This window comes from Parasteatoda tepidariorum, chromosome 3 (assembly GCF_982258835.1).
Source record: "Parasteatoda tepidariorum strain Cologne lab strain chromosome 3, Ptep-v5.0, whole genome shotgun sequence".
Classification (NCBI taxonomy): Eukaryota; Metazoa; Arthropoda; class Arachnida; order Araneae; family Theridiidae; genus Parasteatoda; species Parasteatoda tepidariorum.
In genome coordinates this window covers 15264445-15291437 of record NC_141757.1, presented here as the reverse complement: position 1 = coordinate 15291437, position 26993 = coordinate 15264445, and the positions used below count along the sequence as shown (strand labels likewise).

At 29.9% G+C, this 26993-nt stretch overlaps 1 protein-coding gene across 1 annotated transcript in view; it reads left to right on the top strand.

The window, feature by feature from the left end:
• dysc (whirlin protein dyschronic) overlaps nucleotides 1-26993 on the top strand; it is a 396379-nt gene that overhangs the window by 151893 nt on the left and 217493 nt on the right. Inside the window, exon 3 of the mRNA XM_021146525.4 lies at nucleotides 20878-21003. Coding sequence (XP_021002184.3) covers nucleotides 20878-21003 — 126 coding nt within the window. The remainder of the gene's footprint in view (nucleotides 1-20877; nucleotides 21004-26993) is intronic.

Here is a 26993-nt window from a genome sequence, read left to right as displayed (position 1 = left end):
CAGTTTGAGAAATTTTTTCACTCTTTCAGAAAATAGCTTTGAGTTAACAATTTCTGCTAAAGTTAATAGCTGTATCTAACAAAAAATGAGTTATAGAAACTTTGCAAAAGGCGTTGCTGTGACTTCAGAATCGACAGTTTATAATGCTAGTTTAGGCTGATCTCATTTGTAATTGGTAGGATTTTTAAATTGTTTTGTTCATCTCTTGAATACTAATTTGTAGCTTAATCAAGTGCATTTTTTTGTTTCATACAATTCCTTGTACTGTTGCAATGATTTGTAGGTTAAATTTTACGCAAAAATTAATTTTACGTGTTTCTCTTAAAATTTTGAAGAAAAAAAGATTATTTTATAATTTTGTTTTTTAAAAGTCCTTTCCTGCACTAAAATTTGGAAAAAAATCTTTTTCCACGAAAATTGTTTTGCTAAATTTGAAATAATACATTTTTTTAAACACTTTCAATTCCTTTAAAATGTTTAAACTTAAAGTATTCTTCACACATATATTAAAATCAAGATAGTTTTTGGAATATTAATTAACTTCATGAGAAATTCCGAAATTAATGCAAATCTCTTCGAAAATTATTCCATTCTTTAGTAAACGAAATGTGCCTTCAGCTTAGCCTCAACTTCCAGCAAAAGAAATAAAGACCAATTTCTTTTTTTAATCAATGCAAAAGAACGGAATCCAGATTTATCCGCGTCATTATTTCGCGGGAGAAATTCTTCCTGGAGGAGAAGGAAATTCTCCTGAAATCGGAAATTGAGCCATTAACATTACTGGCATCGATTTCTTACTTGCAGGAAATTGAGGCTGGTCATATATTTCTTTTTATCATATTCGTTTATTAGAGAATGCCACACAACTTGAGTGACAGACCAAAAGTGCTACCACTTATTGTAAAACAATTTTTTTTTAAAAAAGCGAGTACTTTGCTTCGAAATGAGCGACCAAGAAAAAAAAAATTGCGCATCGTTTGCAAATCTAAAATTGCTGAAAATGGCTTTTACTTCAAGAGTAAAATGTGTTTGTATCTTATTAAACTGGTTTGTTTATTGATCCATCTTCTTTCGAACAATTTTTTATTATTTTTGAAAAAGAATATTAAATATATGGCATTGAAGTAAATAATCTTTATGTTATACATACTGAATGCATTGAAATGAGTGATTTCTAATACATAATGGCATATGATTTATGCATAAATAACTTCCCTTATTTAAGTTAGCTATATTTTAGATTCAAAAGAGAACTGAATAACTTGTTTGAACAGCAATACGTTTGTTTATGATATTATTTAGACTTCAATGATAGTTCCAAATTTTCTTTCATAAATTGCGAAAAAAACAGTGAAAGTGATGTTTAAAAGCGAAAGTGATGCCGCTTAAATAATAAAGCAACATGCTGCTTTGTTATGCAAAATAAGGTGCGGTTATATTATTAGGAAGTTTACAAAACTGCAATACATCGCTCTAACTATGCTAACAATATTATTTTCTAATTTTCTGCATATATAAGGTAATTTCTATTTTTGTTTTGTTATGCAATTAATGGAAACAAATGCGAAGCATTTTATTGAAATAAATGCTTAAGTTATTTGTGATATTTTCGAAGTGACGGGGAAAACAATATTAAGTTAAGTCACGTGTATAGAATAAGACGAGGCTATGGGATCAGAAATTTTAAGTAAATCAAACATATCGCCTTATTCGTTAAAAATATGTTTTATTTTCTAATTACTACTATTAATTTTATTAATTAATTATATTAATTATTAATTGTATTTAATTTTAATAATTATAATATTTTATTAATTAATTTTATTATATTTTATTTATTACATAATTAATTTTCTACTACTTATAATATTGTAGTATTTATTTGGTTATGATTTTGATAATTCCGGCATTTTTATTAATTATTATTTATACAAAAAAAAATTGTATTGAAATTTAGTTATTTAATTATTTTATAACTGGCGTTGTACAGCAGGCCCAATTCTGAGCTTACGGCTTTTAATGTTTAACTCTGTAGCCTTGTAATTTTTAACCCAACGCAGAAGACAATGGAATTCCTGCATCAAGCATTGGAACAAACTAACCTTCGTGGAGGACTTTTGATGGAACCATCCCGCATTTGAGTTACATGGTGAGGAAATCTACGTAAACTTCCCACGGTGAGCCCGACTTTAAGGGGATTCTTGACCCATGACATATCTGCCACTGAAAATATTTTACGTCAGAACAGTGGTCGGTGTGAACCGGGATTGCATCGACTAGCCACTTCTGAGATTCGACATTTCATTTGGAGGCAGCCTGGAGGCATCTGGAGGCGTTCATCGTGAGGCGAACGCTCTATTCCCTGAGCCACCACTACTTATTCTAAATTTATTACTTTTGTTTTATAACCGTTGTTGAACAGTGGACCCAATTTTGGGTTCTACTAATGTTTAACTTCGTAGCCTTGTAATTTTGAACCCAGTCGAGAAAACAAGCGAACTACTGGATCAAGTATTGGGAAAAATTTGTCTTCGTGGCTGACTTTTTGACTAAGTAGCCAGCATATTCGTTGCATAGAGAGGAAAACCATGGATAGCTCCCACGGTTAGTCCAACGGCAAGAGGACTCTAATCCATGATCTGCCTACCAATAAGGATATTTTATGTTATCATTGTGGTCGGTGTATGTCGGATGCGGTATTCATATCGACCAGTCATTGCTGGGATTTGAACTCTGTTCACCTCATTAGAAGGCAAACGCCCCATCTTCTGAGCCACCATGGCTCAATATGTATTAATTTTATTTTAAAACCATCGTTGAACAGCCTACCCAATTTTTGAGTTTACTACTACCAATGTTCAATTCCCTAGCCTTGTAAGGAAAATCATGAGAACCTTCCAAGGTTAGCCTGATGGTAAGGGGACTTTCCTTTCCTTCCAGACGCGGATTAGCAAAACCCTTAGGGCGCTTTTTCATTACACGACACGATAACGACAAAACGGATCCGATTGTCGGCGAACGACAGAGGGTCAAGTAAAATACATGGTCAGCAACGGAGCGCTTTTTCACTCACCGATACGATAACGATTATGTCGTATCCGACAATGCGATATCGTTTGTCGGAATCGAATGTCGGTTAGGCAAGCAAATTTCTCCTCAAATCGTGGCGATTTTATTAGTTGTGTATCTTTCCTGTTTTATCTCCTCTTTTGATATCATTATTTTATTCTTTTAATCAATTTTAATCTTTTATTAGATCATGTCAAATGTAAAATTTGAAAATAAAAGTTTTATATAATTTATTCTCATGTCTGGTTATAAATTTTTAATTTTATGAAGTTGCATTTTTTACATTATAGTGAGGTTGAAAGACTTAAACAATCATAAAAGTTTCATTGAAAATTTTTATAAATTCATTATATGCTTTAATTAAGAGATGGTATTTTGTATAATAGTAATGGTTTGATAAAAAGGCAAATGAAGACCCTTATGTATTTCAATCAGAACTCGATCTAACTACTGGTTTCTGCTTGATTGAATAATAAAAAATCTGCTCCCTGATTCAACTGAAACATTTTTTTAAAACATGGTAGAGCGGCTTCATAAGATAAATTTGATAAAGCTCATTTAAACAATCATCTAAAAAGATTATTCTAAATGAAACTAATATTTTAATTCGATTTTTAAAAAAACGTTAATACTTTATAACATTTAAAGAATTTAAGTAATGTTAAGTGATTACAGACGTAAGTTGGCGAGCAGACGCCAACTCAAAAGCCATATAAAAATTATTTCTCATTAACATCATTCTTGTTCTTGGTTTCTCTCATTCGGACGTAATTAAAAAATTTATTTGGGACTTTTTGTAGCTTATGGAAAAGCACATAAAAATCTTCTTCAACATATCTTGCCTCATTTATTTCGTGCGTACTTACGTTGCTGCAGAAGTTGCGCCAATAAAGGCTGTAGATTAGCGGCACTTAAAAACAGCCAAATCTGTAGCTGCGGTGGCGTTAATACGTAAGTACCATTTCGTGCACCCAAAAACGTTTCTGCACTGCTAGCTTTTTTCTTCTAAAATAAAGTAAGAAGTTTGAGACGACGATTATCATCCGGCATATTTAAAGTTTGCAGAAAAAAATTACAGCAGAACACAAGCAACTGCTCACTTGTTGGTTCTTTGCGCCAACTAAATTAAACGAATGCCAATTTACGATACTACAAATAATTTTATCAAATAAATAACATATTTTATTTCTTAAGCATTTTAGAACACAACAACATTTATTATATATCTAACTCCGTTGCCAAAACGAATTCAAAACTAAAACTTATAATTTTTCAAAACACGTTCAAATAAATTATTTAAATTTTATGTCTCTACACACTCAAACTCAATACATTGAATGACCAAGAATTTCTACTTCTCGGACTAACGATATCGGACAAGTGAAAAAACAATTGCTTGAACGATCCGGCAACGACATTGTCGTTCACACATTTGTCGTCCGATTTTGTCGGTATCGTGTCGTGTAATGAAAAAGCGCCCTTACTCGTATAATCCGCGTCTGACCACTATTCCAGCCAACCTCAAGCCTAGGAACGTGCTTCATCAGTGGCAATTATTTAAAATTTCAAAAGAAAGGATGTTAGAGTTAGAGTTTATTCCATCAATATTTGTACAAATACTCTAGCATTCCATCAATATTTGTACAAATACTCTAGCATTCCATCAATATCTGTACAAATATTCTAGCATTCCATCAATATTTGTACAAATACTCTAGCATTCCATCAATATCTGTACAAATGCTCTAGCATTCCATCTATATCTGTACAAATACTCTAGCATTCCATCAATATTTGTACAAATACTCTAGCATTCCATCAATATCTGTACAAATACTCTAGCATTCCATCAATATTTGTACAAATACTCTAGCATTCCATCAATATTTGTACAAATACTCTAACAGGCTCAAATCAAACATTCTAATCTCTATCAAACTGTGAAAATCAGCTTCATCTTACAATTAACACTCCACAAAGACGCACAATTCATTGAAAACAAAATATTTGTTTTAATGATTTCGAAGGAATGTTATGTGATAGCAAGTTACATCCGAGCTACTTTTATAACGGTATTTGGAAAAAAAATAACATAATTCTGCTTAAAAATTTAAAGAAATCGTCGGCAAAATTGTAACCCTCTGACGCAGAAGTTTTATTTAAAATATTTTTCTTCATTTTTCAATTCTTTTGTACTCATTTAGGTTAAAATGAGTGAAAAATATATTTAGCATTATAATAATTTATAGTTATGAAATACATCGTAAGACACAGGTGTCTTTGTATTGTTTTAAAGAATGTAGTTTTAAATGGCGAAATAAAAAATTAGAATGCAATCGATTGAATAGTTTTCTGGAAATCAAATTAAACAGTGGACTTACAGTGGAAAGTCTAAGATTTTTTGTTAAAATTTGATAACTCAGAAACTTTTTCATCGATTAAGTCCAGTTTTTGAATTTTGCCATTAATTTCGTTGTTTAAAATTATGCAAAAATTTGTGTTCCTTACACTTCATTTTTTTCGCCTTTTATTAAATAAAGCAATAAATATAAATAATTATTAAATTTAGTTTTCTGCATGAAATTATCGTCGGATAAACGAATCTTTCAATTGTGTGTAAAAAGTTTTCGATTCACTTCTTGCTCCGGTGAAAAATGACGGGGTGAGGTTTCGCCCTCTATTTCTCGCTCCCGTGAAATTTCCGGGCTGGAGTGTTCAGTAGAAACGTGCAAATAAGAATAAAATTAATTCATATCTTTTGCCCGATGAACATTTTATTTCTCATTTTACACACCAGATGGCAGTACCAGGATATTTTTAAGGTAATTGCAGATGGTTAGTTTATTTTAAACTAAATGTCAGCTTATTTTAAACTAGATGTTCAATCTAAAATGAATTCTTGCATTCTATATGAATAGTGGAAAATGTTCAACTTACCTTTAGACCGCCAATTTGATTATTCATAAACCTTTGTTGATTTTAATGACAAATAGATGAAGATGAATTTACATTGAATGGTAAATGATGATTATAAAGTGATGAAAATATTGTGCTAGTTATTAGCGCTGCATAGCGCGTCTCTAGTTACATTACTTCTACTTCTACTGTTTTTAAGTTTTTTGAAAAATAAAAAGTTATTACTTCTGATGCGCCAGCGGCGCCATCTGGGGATAATTTTCTCGGCTGAGGGGGATGACATCTGGGGATGAGGGCTCGTTACACTTGATGTCAGAAAAAATAGGCACTTCTATGACCGTTTTCTTAAAAATTAACCGATTGTTAAGGGTTTAAAAAGCTCTTGAGAATTGGTGAAATGCTTAGAAAGTAAAATTAGCATTAAAGGGTCCAAACCGCTTTCACGCTGAAACATTTCGGCAGACGACGGTTACTCCCCATATATTTAGGATCAAAAATCCAAATTCATTCCAAGTAAGGCAGTTTTATAAAGAAAACTTACGTTTCGTAACTTAAAATATCGTCTGCACTAATAAATTAGCATATTTTATATTAGACCTTCGAGTCTTTGAGATTGAATTTCAGAATTAAAATGAATTCGATCATTAGTTCAATAATTATTCAAAAAGTATTTTTTCTTTTTTTCGTTTCGTACAATTTTCTATTAATGCATTAATGAAATGTTGACAATATTAATGAAAAATGTTCTTTTCTGTTTACGATTTCTTAAAATTTTTGCAATTACCTTCTTACATTCTAAAAGTAGTACTCCTTGAAGTGACTGTAGTTATTTTTGAAAATTGCTTTGAGGAAAACATACGTGACTTTCAACAACTTCTAATCTTTTGAATTTATAACGAAATTGCTCTCTCGTGTCTCGAAATTGGTCTTATTAAAAGTACGCAAAGAAGAAATGTTTGATTTTATAACTGCTACTTTGTATCGTGATATGTTACGAAAGTGAATATTTTCGTTTATTAAGCACGTCTTATTATTTAGATTCTGGTTTATAGCTCACTACTTAATACTCATTAACTGGAGTTCTTTTTAACATAAATGCTGTATTTCCTTATTGATTATATTAATCGATAGATTGCAATACACTTAATGCTTTTAATAGAATCCTCATCCTGAAATATGTAAGGGTAGAAATTTCCTCAATTAGACGAAATGTTTGCCTTGAAAATTTCATGAGAAACGATTCCGTAAATAACACAGAAGATTCCGTTAATTTTGGAGCATTCGTATTTAACAGTGTAAATGCGCACCTTTATGTCATTAATAAAATATTGTGCACAAAATTTTCATCTACTTTTATCTTCTAAGATGTAATTCTAATATTTCTAGTGATGTGTGCGAGGTAATTGGTAGTAGCGTACGATTATTTAAGAACAAAAACGGACTGATTCAGTTAAGAGAAGAGAGGGAGAACTTCAATTCAGGCCAAAAAGGAAAATTCAGGCCAGACGACGACAAGGATGACTGACAAAGAAATTGGAATGCCCCTACTTTTTATGCTCTCTAAAAAGGAGGCAACGAATTGTCAACCCAATATTTTGGAGTGTAGTAAATTGTGCAGTAGATTGATAGTACGTAAAAGTAGTAAGTTTTAAGAAAAGAAAATCAGATATGTAACAGAAAAATATCTTTTAAATAGTATAGTAATCATTACAAGAATATGTTTCTATCATATGTAAAAACTCGTACTCCCTTAAGACTATTTTTCATCAGCAGGATTGACAGATGAAAATACAACGTGAAGACACGGTAAAATGTTCGATTCAGTTTTCCTGTTTTAGAAAGGGTTTATGTTCTGTAATAAAGCGAGGAAATAAGATTTCCCCAGTTTCTAAAAATCCTTCGAAACTAAATAAATTATGATCGTCCCATTTCAGAATTTTCTATCCGAGAATGATTTAGTTGTATTTTCTGGAGTTGTGTACTTGATTGAGCTTCCGGAATAATCTGAGTTACATAAAAGAACAGAAGTATGCTAGCTAACCGGAGATAACTTTCGCAAAGATTTTAAACTCGAGGATAGAATTTTATAATCGTGGAATAAAAAAGTATTGCTAAACATTTGAAAATTTACGATTGACTTGATCTGAAAAGATTTGTTCGTCTGAAATTTAAAGTAAAACTTAGTTTTAGAGCAAAATGCTACGCTTCTCAAGGTTTTTAAGGGTTTTCAGCTATATGCTGTTTTTCGTAAACATAGAGAAGTCATAAATTTTAGATATTTTTTACAACATGCTGTCCTTACTAAATATGAAATAAAATTTGGTTTTAAACATGCATCTTTCGATGTTTAAACAAAAATAGGCTCTTGAGCTACAAGCTGTTATTCTTACACTTGAAATTAAATGTGATTTTTGAATTTGTTTTTTCTAGCTAATATTTATTTAATTTGATAATAAATTGTAAAATAAATTACATTTAGATGTGTTCAGCATGATGTTGGAGAAAAAGCATTAAGAAATTACAAATAATTTAAAATTTCACAAATAATTTTTGATATTTTCAATTTTAAGATCTATGTAATGTTTTCTGAATGCTTCAAAAATAACCTTACTTTTCACCATTCTATCTCTTCAAAAACAAAAGAAAATTTCACTATTAAAACAGTAATCATAGCTCCAAGTTAAATCTATGGGCATTAAATTATGAAATATGTATTAAAAAGCATAGTGTAGACTAAACATTCACAAAAAACCATTAGGGGGAAGTCATATTCCGATTCAGGAGGTTATTTTACATAAGAATGAGCGGGGATGCTGTTATGCTGTGTTATTTAATGATTAACTAGTTATTTATATAAAATTATTAATATTCTAAACTAATGTAAGCAGCTGCTGCAAGTGAATTGTTATTACATAATGAATAATTTAATTGCTTAAATTCTTATTGGAGTTACTTATTTAAAAAAAAAATATTTATACACAGTTGGACATACTTATGGATTAGGTTGTTAAATATGAATATTATTTTCTAAGCCTTAATATTCTAGTTAATGTAGTACATCTAATTGTTAACTGAAACTGCAAAGAAATGAAAAGCTTACAATATGTTTAAAAATGAAAAAGCATTTTTCATTTTTAACATACATATACAAGCATTTAAGCATTAAATCGAACATTTCATTGTTTAATCCAGGGTTTCTTAACCTGTGGTTCATGAACCCCTAAGGGGTCCATGAGTTATATTTTGGGGCTCCTCTGACAACTCCTAATTTTTAAAACGTTTGGAAGCCTACCCATTGCTTGTAAAGCGAGTTATGGCAGCTATAATTCCGTTTGCTAGAGTGTATCTTTGCGAAGCTGGATTTTCCACAATTGTGACAATAAAAACATAAAATCAAAATCGATTGAATGTTGAACATGATATGCCCGTTTGTTTTGTTGAAAACCATCCCCCAATTCAATTTGTTAAGTAAGGAAAAGCAGCAGCAACCTTCACATTAAAAATTTTGTATACTATTAAAATAATAAAATTAAATGTTTTCTAATAATTGACTTTTATTGCAATTATTTTTTTCACAGGGGGTGGTCCGTGACTTCTTAAAATTTTCTAAAAGGGGTCCATTATATCAGAAAGGTTAGGGAACACTGGTTTAATCCATAAAACTAAACAAAATTTGAGAATTTTTCACTGATAATAAACTGTTTTTCGAAAGTTCCGTCGTCAATTGAAATAACTGTTTTTTCAAAGAATTTTTATAACTGTTGTGAGTTTGTAACAGCTATTCATGGCTGTTCGGTTAACTTTTGATTATTTTTAGAAAACGCCTTCTATTTTTAGGATAAAAATGGCGCGAAACAAGAATGCATTAGAAAAAAAAAACATTAGGTAAAATGAAAAACTTTTGTCACTATATTTTTAAATGTTTGTATATGTTACGATCCCACCGCATTATCTGAGTTTATAAAAAATAATTTTCACTGATAATAAACTTTTCACTGATAATAAACTGAGAATTTTTCACTGATAATAAATTTTTTTTCGAAAGTTCCGTCGTCAATTGAAATAACTGTTTTTTCAAAGAATTTTTATAACTGTTGTGAGTTTGTAACAGCTATTCATGGCTGTTCGGTTAATTTTTGATTATCTTTAGAAAACGCTATCTATTTTTAGGTTAAAAATGGCGCAAAACATGAATGCATTAAAAAAAAAAAGCATTAGGTAAAATGAAAAACTTTTGTGATTGTATTTTTAAATGTTCGTATACGTTGCGATCCCGCCGCATTATCTGAGCTTATAAAAAATAATTAGATGTGTTCATTGCTTATAATAATTTTCATCAGGATTTTAAAAAAATCACCAAATTAGGAGATCTTTTTTCAAAAAAAAATTTACATATATTTTTCATAAAAAATATTAAAACTTTTATATGTTCTAAGACACAGGAATTTCTTTAGGGCAAGTAATGTAAATAGAGTCAGAGGAGGCTCTGGGGATAGAGCGTTCGCCTCTCTATGTGGTGACCCAGGCTCGAATCCCAGCGGTGGTTCGTAATACGAATTCTCCTTCCGGCTGTCACAGACTACAATGCTGACGTAAAATATCCTCAGTGGTAGACGGCCCATAGATTAGAATCTCCTTGTCGTCCACGAAGATTAATTTGTACCGATGCTTGATCTAAGAGTTCCTTTGTCTTCTGAGTTGGGTTCAAATATACATGGCTGAGCTGTTGAACATTGATATATTCACAAACTCAGAATTTGGTTGGCTGTTTAACGCTGGTTATAAAATAAAATATACAAATAAAAACAGATATGTAAATGTAGTTTAAAATTAAAGCTTCTAGTTTAAGACAGTTAAGACGGTATTTTTTCACTTTCGCTTTCGCTTAATTTTCACTTTCGTTGGACAAACATTAAACTAACGGAAGTAAGATCTCGCCAAAGTAGGTGTTAAAAAAGGTAGTAACGAAAGTTTATTTAGGAGTTTCTTAAGAAATAAAATTTTTTTAAATTTTAAAAAAACTGCCTTTTTTAAAAACAAACCCAGATAAATTTTGTTTTTTCTTGGTGAAAACTTTAAAAAATTTAAAAGCACTATTCAAATCTCACTATCAACTTTTTAGTTTATTTTGTAGGAAACATTGTTATTAAAGAACACTGTTAGTAAATTATTTATTTCAAAAATTTATCGAGAGAACGAATTTTGCCTTACATTTTTTACTACAAATCAAAGTAGTATTTTTTTTAAACAATTCTTAAAGCTTTATGCATTCACTTTTTCAAACATGTAATTTTTCTTTGCATGACTGATACGATTTATTTTAGCAGCTTAGCACAAAGTATACTGCAGTTTTGAAATAAATGTTTTTTAATGTATTTCTACTAAAATGACATGTAACCAAAAATATTTTATTCATAAGATTACTCTTTAAAACTGTTACAAAGCTTCAGTACATTATCATAAAATGTTTTTTTTTTTCAAAGCATAGCACATTCCTTTTTTTTTTTAAAATTTGTAACGATTAAAAGAAATCACAGCTTGTCTTTTAAAAAGATCCTTTGGAAGCATTAACCCGCTTCAGAGTTGATAAGATTAAAAGATTACAGGAGTTCGAGTAACTATAAATGATCTTTTTTTTTTCTTTGTTCAGAGTGTTTCTGAACAAGTAACGTTTCTTCACTCTTTCTTTTTTAAAATTAAATTATCAAAAAACAAGTTTGAGTATTTAAGACTCTATTTTTCATCGTTACTTTAGCATTTACGAAATCCTTTTACCTGTTTTTATACTTACGAAGAAAATTTATATTGAATCAATCTGTATTAAAATCTGTATTGAATCAATCTGTATTAAAATCTGTATGGAATCAATCTGTATTAAACCAAATTCAGTTTTCTGAACTGTTGCTTGATTTAAACACACTTGTTCAGATAATATTTTATTTTTTAAATCACATTGTTTTTCTATTACAAAATGATATATCTTCGATATACATATTTTTTTAAAATCATTTTACTTTAAAAATATTTTATTTATTATTTAAATTACAGTACAATGCACAACATATAAATTAGAACACTTTAATAACTTTTTTTAATGTTTGAAATTTTACGAACTAAGATAAAGCTTAATGGTCGTTGTAATTCGTTTACGTCGCACTAGAGCACAATGGGCTATTGGCGACGGTCTGGGAAGCATCCTGGAGGAGGATTCGAAGACATGCCATCACAATTTTGCTCCTCTGCAGAGGGGATGGCTTCGGTAGCCCGAATAAGTGCAGGCTTAGTGGAGCAATTTACGATAGAACAGTTTAATGAAAAGCAATACCGCACACCCTCGGTCCCTACTCAGACTGATCCAAATGGTCACCCACCCGCACACTGATTGCAGCCAGTGATGCTTGACTTCAGTGATCTGCTGGGAGCCGTGTCTTAACGAATGTCAACATTTCTTCACTGCCCTATAACTAAATAAGATTTGACACTTTTAATTTTTTTAAAATTGTTAAAAAGAAATAAAACACATAAATATTGTACTATTATTATTTTTAGTTTATATTATTATCTAAAAAACACATTTTGACATTCCTTAAAATAGATTGTTGCTACAATGTTATTAAATATAAAAGGATTAAAAATATTTTATTAAATTAATTACAAAGATGACTTTATTAACTTTTTATTATCACACGGGAATTACAATGCTTACAGAAAAAAAAACTTTTAAAAAATATGATTCCGAATTTTATTATGCATACGAATATATATTTTCTCATGAGGCAAAACTCTTTACATATTTTTAATTATAATTTGCGTAGTTTATTTATTTTACTGATAAAAATGATATAAATAAACATGAATTCACTAAAAAAAAAAAAAGAAATTTAGGTAAATAATTCCTTTATCGAAATGTTTAAAATATTATGTCAAAAAAAATATTAACTGCGTAAATTTAAAACTTTGAAAATAATTACTTTACTTACTTTTATCACAATGCCTTCGAACATGGTATAAAAATCATTTATTCGATTAAATTTACTTTTCAGTTTTGTATATTTTAGAAAATGTATGGTAATAAAAAGAATTTCCGGTTAACCGTTATTATATGAGAGGAAAGATTACCTGATGAATGGTTTAAATACTGTAAATTTTGGTTATATTATCATATTTTTTAACCAGAAATGTCTTTAACATGCAGTGCCATAACTTTTGAAGAACTCTTTTCTCTGTATAGAAAAATAGACACGCTTCGTACCGGGATTAAAAACTTAGTAAAAAATCAATGTATAGGCGGTACTTAACGCTACTCAATGAAAAAAAAGGCAAATACCATAGCATTTAAAAATATTAAAGTTATTTCTTTTTATAAAATCTTGGTTTATTTTTCTTGTGACTTGGTGTTTTCAGATTAAGCAAAATTGTTTTTAGAATTTTAATTCATCAAAAGAAAGTTGTGAGTTGAGTTGAATGTAGGGTTTAATGGCACAAGGTTCAAAAAAGGACATGCAGCGCCAAACAAGTGGGTTTTTTTCTTCTAACAAATGTAGATGTGCCAAAATACATTATATTGTTAAAACTATACATGACGCAAAACATTCAGAAGTCAATAAAATCAGACAAAGGTGTAAACTGATTAAAATTGCATAAAACTGGTTAAAACGATACGTTGTAGTAAAATACAATGCGAATAAAATTGGGTAAAAGCGATTATATTGAATATAGAATACCAATCGAGAGTAGAAATGCAAAGACGTTAAGATGATGCTCTTTATTTGACAAATCTTTTATGCACAAAATAGAACTACCGAAAAAGGTAAGAGGATGACGGTTAAAACATGGGCAAGAAATTAAAATGTGATGGATGGTGAGTAAAACGATGCAAGTATTGCAATGAGGAGGGAGTTCTTCAAACAGCAAATGAAGATGGGTCAATCGAGTGTGGCCGATTCGGAGACGAGTGGGCTTGACGTCTGTCCTACGATTACGAAACACAGGCAATGGATCCAAATCAGTTTTTATAGTGTGCAATTTATTATTGATTTGGAGATCCCACTGTTGCAACCATAGAGACTTTATTAGCTGTCTTACATGCGTTTTTATATCTGAGTAAGGTATAGACAGAGAGAAAAGGTTTGTAGCAGATCGTGCAGCAACATCGGCCAAGTCATTGTCTGGTATTCCGGCATGATTTGGTACCCAACAAAATGAAATATCAAACCCAATTTTTTGAAAATAATTTAAAAATTGCTGCGTAAAATTTAAAATTGGGTGAATCAGCTCTTCAAAATGTCCCAATTGGCGCAACACGCTCAAACTTTCTGAATAAATGCAATATTTTCGGGTAGGCTGTGATGAGATTAATCGCAGAGCTAAAAGAATAGCTGCAGCTTCGGTCATTAAAAGAAAGATTGACTATACTTTAACTAATTTAAAAGATTATCCTATTTGTGTCTAGCTTTCTTTTTTAAAAAATTGGTTTCTCTCTTCGGAAAATAAAAATCAACTCGAGTATTTTGTTTTTGGGGTTTATATTGCAGAAACAAGATAGTTCTGTCATCCATAAGTATGTTAAAAAATATAAATATTTATGCCGGCATTTGCATTTATTTGAAGTGAAAGTCTTTCTTTGAAGTCTTAGTTATATTTGAAGTCAGAGCACGTTGCTTTTCTTAAAGCTGAAGAGTTCGGTAGTAAAATGAAGTTATACACTATCATACGTTTGAGTAAAAATTTAACATTTAATCTCCAAAAACGGGAGTTTTAAATATTAAAAAAAAAAAGAAAATTTTTACTTGGAAAAATGTAGCTTAAATGACATTAAACTATTCATAAATGAATAGTTTAATTTTACTTGAATTAAATTTATAGCATTTAAATTTTTGTTTTAAAAATGCAATTAATTAATCTAAGTTATTGTCATTTAGCAGTTTTTAATTATTGCTTAAAAGGATAAATTATAATTTGTAACAATAATAAATAATTAGCCATAAAACTACCCGAAAGGTTTTACCTGATTAAAAAATTAATTCGTTTGAAACAAATATAAAAGGGAAATGACAGCCGACGTGTTACAAGAGCTTCAAAAATAGGCGACCATTTTCAAGACTTGCCAGACGTAAATGAGAAGAAATAAAATTAATTTAATATATAAAACGTAAAGTTGCCAACGAAAAATGGAAAAATAAAGGTGAGAAACAAAGCCTTCAAATTTTTTGATGGGACCATCAAAAATTTTGACTTGGGTATTGATGTTCTGAACTCCAATTCCACTCAAAATCTGTATTCAAAAAGTATCTTTTAGAACCTAATTATTGCTTTTTCTAATCCCTTTTTTTTGTCCACTTTTTTTTATCAGGCTCTTTTTTGCTGAAATTTCCTTGCGCACCGACTTCTCTATAATTTACCCCTCATCACAGTAAAAATTTGAATTATTTCCTCTAATTAAAATTCAAATTGAATTTTATCAGAAGTTGAAAAAAGTAACATCACTCTTCTAAGCTCCAATTTTACACAAAATTAGAATTCAAAATTTATTTTTAGTACCTAATTAATCTTTTTCTAATCCTTTTTTTTAAGCCCAACCTGTTTTTTATCTGGCTCTTTTTTTAACCGACTATCTTATAATTTACCTCTCATCACTGTAAAAATTTCAACAATCCATTAAAATCACATTGCATTTCATCCAAATATGAAAATAGTTCATATCACTCCCACTAAGTTGAAACTGAAAAGTATTTTTTTTTCTCAGCTCTAACTATAACTTCAGTCCTTTCTTTCAAAATGAGTAATGAAATTTTCTCTCTCCTTTTCAAGACGTTGAAATATCATAAAAGCCCTTGTAACTAGGCTAAATTTAATTTTAAACTCTTTACATCATGTTCTATGGTTGTTCTATTGAATTCTCCATAGACAACGAAAGCATCTTCGTCTCGAGTTCACAAGAATTATTCCAAGCCATGAAGGTCTAATTTTAGACCACCCTCGGTGGAAAATTTAAAAATTCTTTTGATAAAGAGAGATGATTGCGCTCCGGAAAAAATCCAGATTTCCGGAATTTTCACTTATTGCGATCCAGAAGTTTCCGGAAATCCAGGGTCTAGAAGTTTCAAGAAATCATTGATCATAATTATGTCTAAAAATTCTTGTATATTTTATTTAGAAATATTCGAACTAGAATTTATACTTGGCATCTCTTTCATTTGTAAATATATTTTCTTTTAGAACAATGAATGTGATTGGACATAAAAGTAAACTTATACATAATTATTCATTTAAATTATGATGCATTTAATTTATTTAGAATTTCATGTTTTTAAAATATCAATGATTTAAATTTATGAAGACATTAATTTTTTGATATGTGTCATTAATGATTTTACTCGTGAAATTTTCAGGATTTTTGAGTTGAGCTCACAATCACGCCTGGATAAATAATTCGTGTCATCACTGCCCTTAAGGATATAAAGATAGATGAGTAATATTTATGTTTTGAAAGATAAATGAAGTAATGAATATTAGCAAATTCGTAGTTTAGAGCTGTTAGCCTTCTAATATAAAATCTTGACTTAGTTTCGGTATTTTAATGTATTGTCTTTGTTTATCTATTGAATAAACATTATTTCATGGTTCATAATATTATTTTCTTTAAATATACTGTGGCCCACAGTTATGAATTAAAGATAAAAAAAAAGATGTTGATTTTTTAATAATATTTTGAGTAATATCGTATCAATACATAACTTAATGCTTGGTAGCAAAATTATTTTATTAGTTTAATTTTAAATTAATTATTGAAAAATAGATGTCGTAAGTTTGTGAATCAAAATGAGAGGTGTACAGTGCGCAAAAATATAAACGAATCCCCCTAAATAACTTTTGATTTATTGATCGGATCTTCACGTTCTAGGACTCAATCGTTCGAGGGAGTGACCTCAAATATTCTATTTTATTAACGCAGGCGATATTTTAAGTTACGAAATCAGACTAAAAAAAACTACTTTCTCTGATTAAATATACATTTTTTTCGATGGACTTCTGTTCTCCAAACTACAGGGAGTTGTCACAATCTGGGAAACATGATCTCCATATTTCTGTCAGGAGAGCGGTCAAAACTTCGGACCCCTTTTTTATGTATTTCGAAATTTTTAAACGAATTGAAATTAATAAATATTTAATATTCTTTATTATTTTATTTAATAACACTCGGGAAAATTTTGAATTGTTATTTAAAGCTCAATTTCTCTGGAACTATTCCATCTATTTTGCATTTTGCCATGTAAAATTACGTTCTTTAAAACGATTTAAAGATTGTATGCTCTGTAATTCAAAATTTTACCGACTATTATTAAATTAAATAATTAAAAAATATTAAATAGTTGATAAAACTTACTTTTTTGCTCGGAATTATCATTTTAGAAACAAATTTCTTTATTGTTTACTTATTTTTTGTGTGGGTCAGTGGTAGCCCAGTCACCGTGCATTGAATGATTAGACAAAAAGTAGTGCTTCAGTCAGTTCTGACTTTACGGGAAGCTGCCGTTCTTTAGTTTTTAATAGCTTAATTTCAGATTTTTTTCTCTTTGAAATCATTGTTACATATGACTTAATTGATTGAGAGCTCACAATTTCAAAAATGGATAGTTAATGACAAATTTATTTTTTCATTTTATAATTTTGTTCTTCACGAGATTATTAACACTAGGTTTACGGACGTTTCTTATATACCTATCTCTACGAACACGCTTAAATTTGGCGCATGAACGAATACATATAACAGCACTTACAGAGATGCCAACTTGCTCCAGACATTAAATATATATTTTAAAGTGGTAGTTTATTAATTGTGATTCGGGGTTTAGTAAATTCAATTTAGTAGATTTTTATCCACCACTGTTTCTAAATAATTCGTAAGCTTATATAATTCACCACTTTATATTTGCAAAATTTACTTAATAGTTATTAACCGTTTTTTTTTAAAATTCCGGAGCAGTTGGCATCTCTGCACTTAGGAAGCAATGTAATTAATTATATACTATTAGAAAAAAAATGAAAATATGAGATACATATTTATGAAATATTCTAGTATTTTATTTTTCAATACTCGAACTAACCAACTGAAACCTTCAAAATCTGAAGCTCTGACATCAATTGTCATTCTGCGTTTGATCTTTCTATTATTGCTTATCGGCAACAGTTATTTATTGCTTGTTACATTTGAGATAACGATATCGGATAACGGATCGAATTAGTGTCGGTACATTCCTATTTATTATAGATGTGATGTTTGCATGTTTACTCAAAATTTTGTCTAAATGGGGATCGCCTCAAATTGACGCATATCCGTAGAGATTGGTATACCACAAAGAGAACTTCAGTATTTCAACGCTTTTGAAGAAAATAGACTTCAATATATCGATCCTCGATCGATGAATAAAAGTCATTACAAGAGATTAAATAAAAATGCAAACGGGTTTTGTAATTTTCCTTATAAATTCAAAATGCGTCAAAATGTCGCGTCCCGTAAACCTAGTGTTAATAACTTGACATAAATTACAATGACATTTTGCAAAAAAAGAAGAAAAAAAACTCTTCCAAGCATTTTAATTTTTTTCTCTCAATATTATTATAAGTTTAAATGATTTTCAAAAAACCAAACTACTGGTCGTAATTCTTATCCTTTAGATTAGTACTTGTACTTAGATGGTCTAACTACTATTTCTTTGATACCACCTGTTATGTTATTCTGTTATTCAAAATTTTTGTATAAAAAATACTGTGTCAGGAGTATCCTCGTCATTTCTTTCCGGACTCTTAATTTTTTCTTTATTTTTAAATTCCTTATCTGTGATAAAGTTTAATTGCAAGGGATTCTCCCTTGTTAAGTTTGTCGTGAATTTACATTTATATAGAACAGAGTTTAGCAAGGTTTCGGACTGAATGGATTAATCCCCGGTTTGAACCAGGGTTTAAACAACCCTGTCCAAAACCTCCTTGCCTATAACTGCCTTAAACTGTCCAAAACTCTTTTATTCAAATTATGCCATAATTTTAAAAAAATATATTGCGAAAAATAAAAGATTAATTTTTGAACAAGAAGCAAAATGAAGGCAAGTTTTTGTTTTATTAAACAGGGTGCGTAGCGTTATTAAAAAGTGCTTAAAGGTGCTTATTTTCGATTTTCGTTTTTTAAAAACCCTTAAAGGTGCTTTTTTCATTGGGTGTTTTTACAAAGTGCTTAATATTCCTTCTTTCAAAATGAGATTTTTCCTTTACCATGTTGATTTTCGCTTCGAATTATGCAAAACGGCGCAGTTCACTTTGTTCCTATTCAACGTTTTCACAATTCACTCAACCCCAATCTATTACGGCGAATTGTCAGTCCGTAGCGTATGAAAACGCCATTCGTTTTGAATGATTCAAAATTTCATGATTTTTGACAATTGTCAAAAACAATGCCAAAAGTTTTTTTTGGACATGACGGTTTAAACAAGATAAAACCGTCAATTGTCAAAAAAATTTTAACCCTGCCAAATTATGATATTTTTTTAAAGTGCTTAAAATTATTTTTTGAGTGCTTGAAAAGTGCTTAAAAGGTGCTTATTTTTTGTTGAATAATTTGGCTACGCACCCTGTTAAAGAAGTTTATTATTTTTAATATTGCATTATTTATCCTTTTGCAAAAACCTAATTTATCAGTATTAAAAGCATATATATTCATATTTAAAGGATAAAGTATTCTCTTAAGTTGTTCAATGAATTGTGGGGTTTCAAAAATTATAAATCTTTTCCTATTATATTAAATTATTTTCCTTTAATAAGTTATAGCAATTTGTATAAAAAGTATCAAATATTTATTAATATATGTAATTATTATGTGTACCATGGTTACAGATATAAAATTTTTACCTTTTACCAATGTTCAAGGTTTTGGAAACTTTAGGACAGTTTAGGACAATTTCAGTCAATTTAGGACGTCCAAAACCCCAACAGAATTTTCTGGTGTCAAAACTATTCAGAATGTTTTTGTCTTTTTTATCCATAGAACGTTTATATTCAGAAATGCTCTTTTTAGCTGAAATGTTTTTTACTCAACATTATTTTTTTTAAAAATTATAATTTAGTGACCCTTAAGAATTACCATTATTACTTGTTCTGTCAGTTATGTTATTTGGATTTTACTTTAAAATAATAATATCTCTACTTGCTGCTTATAAATCAAATGAAAAAAATAATTTTTGTTTTTTACTTATATTTTATCAATAATCTCTTATTCCCTTTTTTTTCAAACTTCAGTTATAGAAAAGTAATTTATGCAAATTAATAGCATAATAAGTAAGTAAGCACAGAACAATAAAATGCTCACTGAATAAAAATGAAAATGATTGTTAGGATTATTATAAAGCAAAAAAAAAAAGCAATAAAAGAATTCTTTGAAATTTTTTTAACTTTTCTCAGCAAAAATTAATACATAAGTACTTCAATGTTTATATTTTCCTTTCTACTCTGATAAGTCATGTTCTTTTGTTTGCATTAATTTTTTAAAAAATTTATTTTTTCTATAGAAGGTATTTTACAGTTTTTACATTACGCTGTGTATAAAAATAACTTTAACACAATAGCTTTTGTTTGAGCCATTTTTTATAGCAAAATTTTATACTTCAAAAATATTTGCTAAGATTAAAAATTTTTCGTTATGGTTTTTGATTTTGTTCTAAAAGTTTATACTGCGTGAATTCTTACTAGACTTATATTTAATCATTGTTATGATATTGTCTTAATTTTATATTGAATTATTATGCTTTTTTCTCCTATTTAATTACTTTAATTGCTTTAATGTGATAAATATCTGCTATGCATTAAATTTTCAATTAATTTAATGCATATTTTCAAATTTAGGTGATAGTATCAGTGGAAGATGGATTATCACTGGGTCTTATGATAAGAGGCGGAGCTGAATATGGATTGGGAATATACATCACGGGAATTGATGAGCCATCAGCTGCACATCTGGCCGGTTTGGAAGTAAGAATATTTTTTTTTTGATTAATTGACAATGTCACTTTAAAGCCTTTTAATGAACAACTTGATAAAAAGAAGGATATGAATTTTCATAACTCCCAATATTTGATGCCCTTCCTCGCATTTAATTTACTTTTTAAGCTTTGCAGCATTGCCACATTAAGCATTTAAACTACATCTCAAATGTTTGCGTATTTCGCATTGAAATTAATTTTCAGGGATTCCAACAATTGTATATTAAGCCCTTAACCCTTTGTATCACCGCTTTACATATCTGCAACATACATGAAAATTCAATCCTATAATGAGGTGGATTTACCTATAAAATCGAACTAAATTCAGGTAAAGAAAATATTGCAAACTCGGGGGAACCAAGTCTTGGTGCTGCTTCCAATATTATAATGCGTTTAGCAAGAATTGTTCCACGACATAATTGCAGGATATACAATTTTTTTACAACAATCCCCTTGATTGTGTATTTGGCTAAGGAGGGATTGAAAAATGTGGTATGAGACCTTGTTACCATAAAAACAACGATTTCAAAATTTTTCACATGAAGTTTTAAATATATTGGAATTTTTGTGCTATTTTTCACGATATTGGAGATGTTCAACAAATGCTTTTTATCAATAAATTTTTAATTTTAAGGTCTTAATTTTTTCCTTATTTTTTACACGCTTAATATGATGCATTCTAACATCCGCGTAAATATTTCTTAAATCAGAGTTGTTGAGTTACAAAGGGTTAAGTTACTTTCATGTGATTCTGCATTACGCATTTAAATTACAGTTAAATGCAACATATAAATTTCACAGTTAACGTCTAAATTGCGCATCGAGCGTCCCAATGATGTAGCATTAAGTATTTAAATTATACATTGAGGCTTCGAGTAATACTGATATAAACATTTAAATTACGCATCAAGTGTTCAACCGATTCTACATTATGCCTTTAAACGACACATCAAGCGTTCCGATAATGTTGCATTAAGTATCTAAATTATACATTGAGGCTTCGAGTATTACTGATATAAACATTAAATTCCCCCCGTCTCAATGCGTTATAAAATATCATAAATATTTTCTAATGCGAATAGAAACTCTCTATCTTATAAGTTCTTTTCAATGAGGAAAAATCGTTTACCGTTAGGCAAATAAGCGTAGCTTGACAGCAGGATTTCGAAATCAAAGATGCCGTAACGTAATACAGAATATTGTGTTACTTATATTATAAGCATCTGCCACCTTATAGAGATCAGTTGCTAAAACCCGAGGAACCGCATGGATTTGTACCACCATTGAAACAGTTTTTTTTTCTACCTTGTCTCATTGATGGTACCTCTTTAGACAGAAAGAAACTGAGGATGAATCAGTTTTAAAATCCAGAAATGTGGGGTACTGACTTATTTTATGAAAAAAAGGAGTTAGAATTGCTGGAAAAAGGCGTTCCTTCACACCTTGTAAATTTGAGATAATTTTTTGTTAGTTAATGGCGGGCACTTGGGTCTATTTCCCATTGACCTCAGAAATGCCAGAATTGCTACTCTCTTCTCGTTACCCAGTGAGCAACTATGGCTACGCCCACGGCGGTGGAGTAGCGTCTCCCGCGTCATACAACCACAAACCCGTTTATAGGGCGGGTTACATTCACACAGAAGAAAGGACATAGAACACAGAGAGAAAGAAGCATCCACGCCCTGAGTGGGATTCGAACCCGAAACCATCGACTCAGCAGTCAGGCACGCTGACCACTCGGCCACCTGGTCGGCAATTTGAGATATTAGTACAACAGATATTTAAATATTTGTTGGGGCATTATTTTGTTTTAATTTACAAATGAACCTCTTATTTCTCATAAATGTTATTATCTGTATCTTTTTTTTGTTTTTATTTTTTTTAAATTCTGCAATTAGCATTTTGCTTAATTTACATAAAATCTTTAATTATTATTTTTTTGTTTTCTTTTTTTTATAAATTAGTATTTTTTGTTCTAATTTTTCATAAATTCTCCAAATACTGTTTTTTTTTTTGTGTGTGTGTGTGTGTGTGTGTGTGCACATTTCACATAAATGATTTAATTACTGTTTTTATTTATTCAAATTTAAACTAGAGATATTTAAATCAGCATTTACTAATAAATTATTTAAAATTATAGTCTTGAGAAAAGCATTTCACCTAACCATGAATAGTTTCGGATCGTGATTCACTAACCCATTATTTAATGATAAATGAAGAGAAAAAAAACCGAATAAAAAAGAAAAAAAGTAGCAGTTCATGCGCAAAATAAAGTTGTTGAAAGGAATAAAGCATAATAGCTTTTTCATCATGAACAGATTCATTCATCAATTGCATTATGGGTACTCTCTTGAAACTACATTGAAAGAACAATTGTTTTGAAACAACCATAAAAAATGCTTATTTTTTTCAAAGCTAAGTAATAATAACAACAAAAAAAAATACTTCAGTTTTTAAATAAAGGCATTTTGATTAATATACGAGAAGAGAAAAATTGTAATGCCGATGTCGGAAATGTGTAATTTAACTTTTATAGGCACAAATGAATTATTCACAGCATAAAATTTTTTTAAACTTAGATCAAGCGAAATAAATTTATTTGCAATGAAAATGGAAAAGGCGAAGAATTCTGTTCGAAAGATTGGATTTTAAATACAAATTAAATAATTCAAATTAAATAATAGAAAGGAAGAGGCAAAGAAAATAAATGAAAGTTAAAAAATAAATAAAAAACTAAGAATGGAGGAGAGAAAAGAAAAGGAAAAAAATGAATAAAAACTGATCTAGTTTAAAAAATGCGGTGACGAATATGCCAGCTAATTTGTCTTAAATATAATAGTAACATTTCTGGGGAAAAAATAAAAAAAAAGGATTTTTTTTTTAGAATTTAGAAAATTCTACACTAACAATCGATAACATTCCTGATGGAATTACCCTGGAACTTTCCTAAATAGTTCAGAAAACTTCACCTTTAATAGTTCTTCCTGAAATTAGCGTGAGACCTTTTTGGACTATTCAGAAATCTTCCGCCCAATGTTTTTAGAGTAAATCAACAGCGTGGCAGAGTTTTGTTCCTTCAAGCCACACCTTGATGTGAGGTTACATCTTAGTTCATTTGCATAGTAGTGCTATCTAGCATAAGAGATGGATGGCAAAAGAGTTTAATTACTTAGTGAGTCGGATGGTGAAAAGCAGAACAGTGGTGCTGCCATCTGTGTCTGATTGAAGAAGTCGCTTGTTCCCTTAGGGATTTTATGGAACGATTTTCTTTTAGTAGTTGGAGAGTGATAAATTAAAAATTTCTCCTGTATATAAGGTTATCTCAGCAGCTACGAGTTTATTTAACGAAATAAGTTACATCATAAGGATTTAAAACTTTAGTGCCATTATTGACAAGAAATGCAATCGCTTGCAGCTCAGAACAGTGCGTAAAAAAGTATAACAGCATTAAATTGAATAAAATTATGCTTTATATTCATTTCATCTAAATTAAATATTTATATGTTTGACATAAAAAATTTGGCTTCATAATATGGATTTTACAAAATTAATGCCTAAAAGTTTCTTCAATAATAAAAAAAACTACCCTTTTTTTCAATCATTTGAACAATCTGAGAGGTCATTGATCCACAAATATCTTTAAAGTGATTACGGAGTAATGTTTTACTTCGTTTTTCACGGAGCAAGTTTTTTTAAAGTGTTTTTTCCCCTTCTTTTCCCCAAGTCTTTAATATTGAAGACAAGATTTTGTTTGCATCTATATTGTGTACCACGTTCATAATCTTTTCGGGTCAGAAGTCTCTTTAAATTTTTATTTGGATAAAGATTTGAACTCCTTAACGGCCAATCAAGTAAATTTAAAGACTTAGTTTTAGATCAGAGTTTTGCGCTCTTAAAAATGCGTATAGAAACTTTATCCTTTTAAAAAATATAATCGTCTGAAGTAATCAGTGACGTTTGAAATAAAAAATTTTCTTTTAACACATCAACATATTTGTCGGAATTCATTTTATTTTTTATAACAACTATTGGAGGGATTCAATTTACCACAAAAGCTCTTCAAACCATCACTGAATCAACAGACTTTTGGAAAATACTTCTTTGATCTTTCGCAGATCATACCAAAAATAACTGAAACCACTAGCTCCATTATGTTTGAACTTTTTTTTCGTCAGAAGACCGAGTTCACTTTTGACCGAGTTCACTTTTGACCGAGAGAAATGTATTTTTTAGCAAAATCAACTCTTTTTATCTTGTGATGATTTGTGTGAGATGTTTTTTTAAAAAATATTTTGAACAGGCTTTGATGAACTTCGTAAATTGAAACTTTGCATTATAAACTGCAAAATAACTTCATTTGCAGTTTCTTTTTTTCGCAAGCTCTCCTTGCAACCATTCATTTTTGTCGATGAGTACAAATTTCTGGTCTTTCAGTTCGTGTTTTCATGCTATTCATTCTGAGATTCATTTAGAGAATTATCGTTTTAGATCTCTTGATTCTTTTTGAAATTTCCCGTCCACTTAATCCAGTTTTTCGGAAAGCAACAATTTTCCTTTTTTCAGAGTGTTCAGAAAGATGAGTTCCTTTGGGCATCGTTTAAAAGTGTAGATTAATGTCAACGAGGGTGAATTTTTCATTTCACAAACCAATCGTTTTACCCGGAATTGTTATTTTCTGCTTTGAAACGTGAAAATTTTTCAAAACTCCGAAATTTTGATCAGAAATTGTGGAAGAAAACAAATTCCTTTACATTTTACCGATATTTCTTGAATTTAAAATATTAAAATGTAAGTTTAAGGAGATATATATTTGGAAATTTTAATCAGTTTGCAGAAGAAATAAATTAATTTTGCTCCCAATTTTGCTTCAAAAATTTACTTTTTTTTTCTTTTTTTTAATGGCGGGCACTTGGAGCTATTGTCCATTGGCCACAGAAAGTGCCAGAACTGCTAATTCTCTTTTCGTTACCCAGTGGGCACCTGCGGCGAAGCCACGGCGGTGGAACAGCGTCGCCCACGTCACACTACCGCAACCCGTTTATAGGGCGGGTCACATTCACACATTCACACACAAAGGAGAAAGGACATAGAACTCAGGAGGGAAAGAAACATCCATGCCTTGCCCGGGATTCGAACCCAGAACCTTTCTGATGCAAGGACAGTTCCCTGCCCCCTACACAGACTGGTCGGCTCAAAAATTTACTATGATTCCGTAAACAAGACTTCTATAATTGACAATTTTTAGCGTGTTCTTATACATTTTTCGCGCACTGTATTAATTGGTTGTTCTTGTCCCTTTGAACTAGTACTTTTATTTATATACTCATCTATAATTTTATGTTAACGTTATGTTAAGTAGACAGTTGCAGTCTAACTGGCCCAGATCTTGCAATTTTAATGCAAATTTTTAAAACTTGCAAATTTGTTTGCAAATCTATAAACTACGATAAAATGCCTGCTTGGAAGCAATTATTTACCATGATTATTAGAAATTAAGGTAATTTAGATAAGTAAAAGTGGCGGCTTAAATTATTAATAGGTAAGTGCCCTCAGCGGAGTACGAATACTTTTTCTGGCCGTAGGCTATTATGCAAATATCAATCCTTATGATATTTTCTACAGTGTATCCCACTTAAATAAAGCCAATTTAATTTTGTACCATAACTGCAGGGCCGGATTACGCGCACGCCGGGCCCTAGGCTGTTAACATTTTTGGGGCCTTTTGATTAAATTTTTTTTCTCGTATATTTTTTATTTATTCAAATATAAAAGTATTCATTTAAGAAAGCAAATTTAAAATTAAAATGAATAATAATAAATTAAATTTTACTTTATTTTGTTAAATTAAAACTAAAAAAATTATCATATTTTATCAATATATATTTGAACTTGATTCTTTTAAAGAAAAATCATTGTTTTTCTTAATTTTTTTAAATTTATTTCAAAAAAATTTTTTTAAGGGGGCCCCTAATTGGGGGC